Below are 9,693 nucleotides of genomic sequence, written 5' to 3'. Positions count from 1 at the left end.
TAGCAGCAACCTCCCCACACCTTGCAGCAAACCCACACCTAGCAAGTCCCCACACACACCTGAGTCGGCTCGCCCCCTTTATCCACAATGCTGATCTGTCATATTCTGCTGTATCTGAGCCGCTTATCTCCAGTGATCTATACTGACAGTAACAGGATGCAGCAACATGATCTGTGCAGCCAGGTGTGCACCTAGTGACAGGCAATACACTGCGCAGTGCAGGCAGCAGGCAGGATATATATCTGATACATCTTTATTCACATCTGTATATAAGGTGACGGCTCCTATTCCTGTTATTAGTAGTGACAGGTAATACACTGCACAGAGCAGACAGCAGGCAGGACATATATCTGATACATCTTTATTCACGTCTGTATATAAGGTGACGGCTCCTATTCCTGTTATTAGTAGTGACAGGTAATACACTGCACAGAGCAGACAGGAGGCAGGATATATATCTGATACATCTTTATTCATGTCTGTATATAAGGTGACGGCTCCTATTCCTGTTATTAGTAGTGACAGATAATACACTGCACAGAGCAGACAGGAGGCAGGATATATATCTGATACATCTTTATTCATGTCTGTATATAAGGTGACGGCTCCTATTCCTGTTATTAGTAGTGACAGGTAATACACTGCACAGAGCAGACAGGAGGCAGGATATATATCTGATACATCTTTATTCATGTCTGTATATAAGGTTACGGCTCCTATTCCTGTTATTAGTAGTGACAGGTAATACACTGCACAGAGCAGACAGGAGGCAGGATATATATCTGATACATCTTTATTCATGTCTGTATATAAGGTGACGGCTCCTATTCCTGTTATTAGTAGTGACAGGTAATACACTGCACAGAGCAGACAGGAGACAGGATATATATCTGATACATCTTTATTCATGTCTGTATATAAGGTGACAGCTCCTATTCCTGTTATTAGTAGTGACAGGTAATACACTGCACAGAGCAGACAGGAGGCAGGATATATATCTGATACATCTTTATTCATGTCTGTATATAAGGTGACGGCTCCTATTCCTGTTATTAGTAGTGACAGGTAATACACTGCACAGAGCAGACAGGAGGCAGGATATATATCTGATACATCTTTATTCATGTCTGTATATAAGGTGACGGCTCCTATTCCTGTTATTAGTAGTGACAGGTAATACACTGCACAGAGCAGACAGGAGGCAGGATATATATCTGATACATCTTTATTCATGTCTGTATATAAGGTGATGGCTCCTATTCCTGTTATTAGTAGTGACAGGTAATACACTGCACAGAGCAGACAGGAGGCAGGATATATATCTGATACATCTTTATTCATGTATGTATATAAGGTGACGGCTCCTATTCCTGTTATTAGTAGTGACAGGTAATACACTGCACAGAGCAGACAGGAGGCAGGATATATATCTGATACATCTTTATTCATGTCTGTATATAAGGTGACGGCTCCTATTCCTGTTATTAGTAGTGACAGGTAATACACTGCACAGAGCAGACAGGAGGCAGGATATATATCTGATACATCTTTATTCATGTCTGTATATAAGGTGACGGCTCCTATTCCTGTTATTAGTAGTGACAGGTAATACACTGCACAGAGCAGACAGGAGACAGGATATATATCTGATACATCTTTATTCATGTCTGTATATAAGGTGACGGCTCCTATTCCTGTTATTAGTAGTGACAGGTAATACACTGCACAGAGCAGACAGGAGACAGGATATATATCTGATACATCTTTCTTCATGTCTGTATATAAGGTGACGGCTTCTATTCCTGTTATTAGTAGTGACAGGTAATACACTGCACAGAGCAGACAGGAGGCAGGATATATATCTGATACATCTTTATTCATGTCTGTATATAAGGTGACGGCTCCTATTCCTGTTATTAGTAGTGACAGGTAATACACTGCACAGAGCAGACAGGAGGCAGGATATATATCTGATACATCTTTATTCATGTCTGTATATAAGGTGACGGTTCCTATTCCTGTTATTAGTAGTGACAGGTAATACACTGCACAGAGCAGACAGGATGCAGGATATATATCTGCTACATCTTTATTCATGTCTGTATATAAGGTGACGGCTCCTATTCCTGTTATTAGTAGTGACAGGTAATACACTGCACAGAGCAGACAGGAGGCAGGATATATATCTGATACATCTTTATTCATGTCTGTATATAAGGTGACGGCTCCTATTCCTGTTATTAGTAGTGACAGGTAATACACTGCACAGAGCAGACAGGAGGCAGGATATATATCTGATACATCTTTATTCATGTCTGTATATAAGGTGACGGCTCCTATTCCTGTTATTAGTAGTGACAGGTAATACACTGCACAGAGCAGACAGGAGGCAGGATATATATCTGATACATCTTTATTTATGTCTGTATATAAGGTGACGGCTCCTATTCCTGTTATTAGTAGTGACAGGTAATACACTGCACAGAGCAGACAGGAGACAGGATATATATCTGATACATCTTTATTCATGTCTGTATATAAGGTGACGGCTCCTATTCCTGTTATTAGTAGTGACAGGTAATACACTGCACAGAGCAGACAGGAGGCAGGATATATATCTGATACATCTTTATTCATGTCTGTATATAAGGTGACGGCTCCTAATCCTGTTATTAGTAGTGACAGGCAATACACTGCACAGAGCAGACAGGAGGCAGGATATATATCTGATACATCTTTTTTCATGTCTGTATATAAGGTGACGGCTCCTATTCCTGTTATTAGTAGTGACAGGTAATACACTGCACAGAGCAGACAGGAGGCAGGATATATATCTGATACATCTTTATTCATGTCTGTATATAAGGTGACGGCTCCTATTCCTGTTATTAGTAGTGACAGGTAATACACTGCACAGAGCAGACAGGAGGCAGGATATATATCAGATACATCTTTATTCATGTCTGTATATAAGGTGACGGCTCCTATTCCTGTTATTAGTAGTGACAGGTAATACACTGCACAGAGCAGACAGGAGACAGGATATATATCTGATACATCTTTATTCATGTCTGTATATAAGGTGACGGCTCCTATTCCTGTTATTAGTAGTGACAGGTAATACACTGCACAGAGCAGACAGGAGACAGGATATATATCTGATACATCTTTATTCATGTCTGTATATAAGGTGACGGCTCCTATTCCTGTTATTAGTAGTGACAGGTAATACACTGCACAGAGCAGACAGGAGGCAGGATATATATCTGATACATCTTTATTCATGTCTGTATATAAGGTGACGGCTCCTATTCCTGTTATTAGTAGTGACAGGTAATACACTGCACAGAGCAGACTGGAGGCAGGATATATATCTGATACATCTTTATTCATGTCTGTATATAAGGGACGGCTCCTATTCCTGTTATTAGTAGTGACAGGTAATACACTGCACAGAGCAGACAGGAGGCAGGATATATATCTGATACATCTTTATTCATGTCTGTATATAAGGTGACGGCTCCTATTCCTGTTATTAGTAGTGACAGGTAATACACTGCACAGAGCAGACAGGAGGCAGGATATATATCTGATACATCTTTATTCATGTCTGTATATAAGGTGACGGCTCCTATTCCTGTTATTAGTAGTGACAGGTAATACACTGCACAGAGCAGACAGGAGGCAGGATATATATCTGATACATCTTTATTCATGTCTGTATATAAGGTGACGGCTCCTATTCCTGTTATTAGTAGTGACAGGTAATACACTGCACAGAGCAGACAGGAGGCAGGATATATATCTGATACATCTTTATTCATGTCTGTATATAAGGTGACGGCTCCTATTCCTGTTATTAGTAGTGACAGGTAATACACTGCACAGAGCAGACAGGAGGCAGGATATATATCTGATACATCTTTATTCATGTCTGTATATAAGGTGACGGCTCCTATTCCTGTTATTAGTAGTGACAGGTAATACACTGCACAGAGCAGACAGGAGGCAGGATATATATCTGATACATCTTTATTCATGTCTGTATATAAGGTGACGGCTCCTATTCCTGTTATTAGTAGTGACAGGTAATACACTGCACAGAGCAGACAGGAGGCAGGATATATATCTGATACATCTTTATTCATGTCTGTATATAAGGTGACGGCTCCTATTCCTGTTATTAGTAGTGACAGGTAATACACTGCACAGAGCAGACAGGAGGCAGGATATATATCTGATACATCTTTATTCATGTCTGTATATAAGGTGACGGCTCCTATTCCTGTTATTAGTAGTGACAGGTAATACACTGCACAGAGCAGACAGGAGGCAGGATATATATCTGATACATCTTTATTCATGTCTGTATATAAGGTGACGGCTCCTATTCCTGTTATTAGTAGTGACAGGTAATACACTGCACAGAGCAGACAGGAGACAGGATATATATCTGATACATCTTTATTCATGTCTGTATTTAAGGCGCCATGTTTCTCGAGACCTGCACATACGCAGTAGATACCAGCAAATACCGGAGACTACTGCACCATGCAGAAGAGGGGGCCCACCGTGAGGTGCACATGGGCCCCTTCCTCTGTCGAAAAAGCACCTGCCCATTTCTTATATTAGTAGTGACTATATCTACCTGCTACATCGGTATCATCTATGCTCACTAGCACCTGCACCGAGGATCCTTCTTTCTGTCACCCACAGGAACCCAACCACTGTCCAAACTATAGGAATTAAACCCAACTTGCTGCAGCCACCCAGGAGACTGCTGCTGTACATCAGACTTGCCTACTCTCCCGGAATGGCCGGGAGGCTCCCGAAAATCAAGTGACTCTCCCGGCTCCTCGGAAGTACAGGCAAGTCTCCCGATTTCGGGGGTTCCCCACTGCCCGGCCGCCCACTTAGTGAGTAAAGTGGGCAGTCCGGGCAGGCGATGACGCGATTCTTGTTGAATCGCGTCATCATAGCCACGCCCCCTGCTTTATAATTCCGGTAATAGCGGCATTACACAGCTGGGGGCGTGGCTTACGTGACTCGCTCCCGCAGCCACGGCCCCATTCCGCCTCCATCATGCCCCGTCATGCCTCTGGCCCGTCCCCCTCTGCATACCCCATCACTGCCTGCCCCCCTGCTGAGCCGACCTGGCTGCTCTCTCCCGGAGAGAGCAGCCAGAAAGTCGGCAAGTATGCTGTACATACGGGATCCGGTCTGAAGATCGACAGTGCCTAGGTCGACAATGTTTAGGTCGACCACTATTGGTCGACAGTCACTAGGTCGACATGGATGGAAGGTCGACAGGGTTTCTAGGTCGACATGTGCTAGGTCGACAGGTCTAAAGGTCGACATGAGTTTTTTTATTATTTTTTTTCATTTTTTTTATTTTTTCATACTTAACGATCCATGTCGACTACGATTGGAACGGTAAAGTGTGCCGAGCGAAGCGAAGGCACCATGCCCGAAGCATGGCGAGCGAAGCGAGCCATGCGAGGGGATGCGGTGCGCTTATTTGGGATCCCGGTCACTTTACGAAGAAAACGAAAAAAAAAAAAAAACCTCATGTCGACCTTTAGACCTGTCGACCTAGCACATGTCGACCTAGAAACCCTGTCGACCTTCCATCCATGTCGACCTAGTGACTGTCGACCAATAGTGGTCGACCTAAACATTGTCGACCTAGGCACTGTCGATAAAATGAACCACACCCGTACATACACATGCAGTGTTGGACTGGGGCATGAAGGGCCTTCCGGGGCAATGCAGTGATAGGGGCCCATACTTAGGGGTGTGGCCAGTCTACAAAGGGGGTGTGGCCAGCCTCCACAGAGGCTTGAAATACACAATAGTTTAGTGCAGTGTAATGCAACATATCTACCATGTATAATATCAGTGCACAGTCTGGAACCTGATCCCTAGAGGAAGGAGTGGGCCCTCAGGCAGTGGGGCCTACCGGTGGCTTCCCTGGTACCCCTGTGGGGCAGTCTGACCCTGTACACATGTAACATGTTACATGTCATGAGGGGAAAATGCTTTTTTTTATTCTATTAGAATGTAATGTATATTATCCAATTTATATAGATTAAATACTAATTGTATGAACCTCTGGTATTATTCTTATAGAACTGATCCAAGAACTTACACTATAGCTTGGGTGGAGGTCACCAAGTTATACTACTGTAAGCCATTGGTCCTCAAACTGTGTGGCACACTGAGGTGCTGAGGACACTTGCAGGGGAGCCTTGGACTAGTGGTCCAAGACCAATTCAAATGACTTATGGTCAATATAATAGGCAAAACGTGTGCTGGTGGCTGCCAATCAAAATATGTGGGCCTGCAAATCTTGTCCCTCACCATACAATTAAATCTAAGGGTGACATTTAAGCATAGTTAATTTAATATTACTTTCTAAATTTCTCGATAAAAAACTTCTGGCCTTGGGATGCCGTGAATTATATTTTTTGATACTCTAGGGCGCTGTGAAAACGTTTGGGAACCACTGCTCTAAGCTATAAAGTTCTGCTCACCAGGGATGCAGCATTCCTAATATCCAGCAGGTGTCACTGTAGCCTCCAATTGTTACCTAAGCTCTGTTCTCTGCTACTAAGGAGGCCTGTTCTAAAAATAGATGATGATGATGATGATGATGATGATGATGGTGTTTATGCCCCTCTCCTGAGACCCTCATGAACGACGCGTCCTACATAGGGCGGCATCACCACCAGCACTGTCTGCCTGACACAGATCCACCTTAGTAGCAGGGAACAGACCAGCACCAGATCAGAGTTCCCCTGAGTCTGCAGTTCAGGGGAACTCTGCACTCCCAGTTATGAGGAACTTTATATGCTAACTAATAACCCTTTTTCACTGACTTCAAAAACCCAGTTTTTTAAACATGTGACACGACATGGGTTTTTGACCAGTGGAAAAGGCGCCACCCACGTCCATTGACCCGGGAAATCAAGTCTGGTAGCTTGCAGGGTTGGGAACAGAAAGGACCCAGTTGAGCTGTGTAAATTGGTAACCCAGGTCCTTTCTACTACATGGGGAGGATCGCATTCCGACGCAAGGGCATGATGCCGTCTCCAAATACTGGCACTGCACAATGTACAGTGTGCATGTTGTCAATCTATGAATAACCCATTCAGCGCCGCAGAAAGAAAGGGGTCTCTCCCAGGTCTGAGTCAGTTGTGAATCCCTGGTCAGACCCAGGACTTTTGTGTACAAGGGGTATTAGTCAATCCAAAAGATTTAGATGGAAGTTACTGTTTGCTAAAATAAAGTAAATATACAACAAATAGATCTCACCTCTACAATACTATTTTGTCTGTTGTTGATTACTATTGGAAAAAAATATCAAAAGAAATACATTAGTAATATTCAATTATTTATTTCCGACAGTAAGGTAATATATTTTAGGATTTATTACAAATAATTTCCTTGTTACACAATTTACTTTATGATTTTGATGCAGGAATTCTCATACACACAGAATGCAGCATATAGGGGCTCAGTGAAGGTGGCGGAGAAGGTGTGTAAGTGTCTGATGGGGTCACACAGCTGATAGAAGGACAGACGCCCGGCCTCATAGTCCAGGAATATCCCCACTGTCTGCACAGAAGAACTTGGATCTATTTTTTTATATATATTGTTATGACATACTCGAAGTTTGTCAATAAAGTACAGACCCCATGACTTGTTATTATGTCCAATAAATGATTCCTTAACATTTACCTTTCTCTCTATACTGTGACTGGCCACCCCTATCAGCCATTGCTCTGCTGCACTCACATCCACTTCCCAGTAATGTCTCCCAGATGAGAAGCTACAGGAGCTTAACACCTGCTGGGATATAAATCTCTCTGGTCCATCTACTCTCTGCTGATATACATTAGTATCAGAAGCAGATCTGCGATCCTTTGAGATCATAATGTAATCAGAGGCTGTCTTTATATCCAGTAATATGTCAGCTTTCCCCATCACTAAGAGCTGTCTCTTTGTCTGTAGATCCATCACAATATTAGCCAAGTGTAAAAGTCCCCTGTGTAATATCTGTGAGATTATTCCTTCATTCACACATCCAGCAACTCTTACATCACTGGTGACATCACAGCTCTTGTGACTGATGACATCACTCTCTGGTTCTTTCTTCAGGACAGTTAATGGATCAGTGATATTACATATCTCCTCAATGCTACTAATCTTCCTGGACAGCTCATCCTTCTGTTTCTCCAGCTGTGTGATCAGATCAGAGACTGAGAGTGACATCTGCTCTTCCTGTCTGGAGATCTCACCCAGGACCCCCCTCTCCAGGGTGTCTAACTTCTCCCTGATGTCTCTAAACAGATCAGTGACTCTCTCAGTAACACCAGCGGCTTTCTCCTTCTCCTCTCTCCTGTGATCCTGCAGACGCTGCAGTCTCCTCTCAGTCTCCTCTCTCTCAGACTTCAGGGTCTCAGTGACAGATTTCAGTGTCTCTTTTTTCTTCTCAGAGGCCACATCCAGAAGCTCCACGGGGTGACTTCTGTGGTCTCCAGCCACCCAGCAGGATATACATATAGCAGCCGAGTCCTCAGAGCAGTAATATTTCACAATCTCCTTGTGTACGGAGCATTTTCTATCCTCAAAGGAAACAGTGGGTTCTGTTAAAACATGTTCAGCAGATTTACTGTGTTTGCTCAAGTGTTTGTCACAAAAAGAGGCTTCACACTGCAGACATGTTTTAGTAGCCGGCACAGGAGAGTCACAGTAAGTACAGAAGATCTGGGTCTCCTCCGGCTCTGGATGACTACATAGGAAACATTCCACAATGTTACTCAGCTTCCTGTTCTTCTCCAGTGCCGGGCGCTCCTGATACTCTGCCCTGCACTCCGGACAGGAATAGCCCCCAGCCCCCTCCTGTGTATCCAGCACCCTCACAATACAGTCCTGGCAGAAGATGTGGCCACATCTCAGGGATACAGGGTCTGTGTAAGTGCTCAGGCAGATGGAGCAGCTCAGCTGAGGTCGCATGTCTGCAGACGCCATTCTAGGAAATATGAAGAAATGGATCAAAAAATTCTCATTATGCAGATCAGTGCAGAGGGTGGGACTGAGCAGCTCTGGGACACACTGTTTAAGGGCCTAGCCCAATGGTTAAACTGGAAATAACCCCATTCAGTTGTGAGTTAGGGCTTTTCCATATCTATCAAAGGTTTACTGCTCAAGATAAACTATGGGTTGTTAAATAAAAAATATTCCCCATGCTAGTACTATCACATCATCAATATCACCCTCTCTTGCTGGTGATAGCTGATAGCCCATACAAAAATATTTCATCTAAAGAAAGCACTTTAGATTAGATTAGAAAATGCATCAAAGTTTAAAAAATGCAACTATGTATATATATATATATATATATATCCTCCAATAGCAGCACTCGGGATAAATCAATAACCACTCAGACTACAGCTTGGTCGGCAACGTTTCAGCACCTGTCAGCGCTTTTATCAAGCCAAATATATGGCTTGATAAAAGCGCTGACAGGCGCTGAAACGTCTACCAAGCTGTAGTCTGAGTGGTTATTGATTTATCCTGAGTGCCGCCATTGGAGGATATGTAACAAGCAGCCCATGGGCTGAGACTGAGGAGGGCATCAGGTACAGTACTCTGCCATTTCCAGAGAGTGCCAGAGCTAGGAGTTTATAT

General features: G+C 43.4%; 1 protein-coding gene across 1 annotated transcript; it reads right to left on the bottom strand.

The window, feature by feature from the left end:
* Positions 1 to 7,458: 7,458 nt before the first annotated feature.
* On the bottom strand, positions 7,459 to 9,033 carry LOC134943961 (E3 ubiquitin-protein ligase TRIM39-like). The gene has a single exon (XM_063932515.1). It carries the CDS (start codon positions 9,031 to 9,033, stop codon positions 7,459 to 7,461), a length of 1,575 nt encoding a protein of 524 aa, XP_063788585.1.
* Between the last annotated feature and the right edge of the window lie 660 nt (positions 9,034 to 9,693).

Source organism: Pseudophryne corroboree, chromosome 7 (assembly GCF_028390025.1).
Source record: "Pseudophryne corroboree isolate aPseCor3 chromosome 7, aPseCor3.hap2, whole genome shotgun sequence".
Classification (NCBI taxonomy): Eukaryota; Metazoa; Chordata; class Amphibia; order Anura; family Myobatrachidae; genus Pseudophryne; species Pseudophryne corroboree.
The sequence above is the reverse complement of the archived record's forward strand: the minus strand, read 5'-3'. Positions and strand labels throughout refer to the sequence as shown.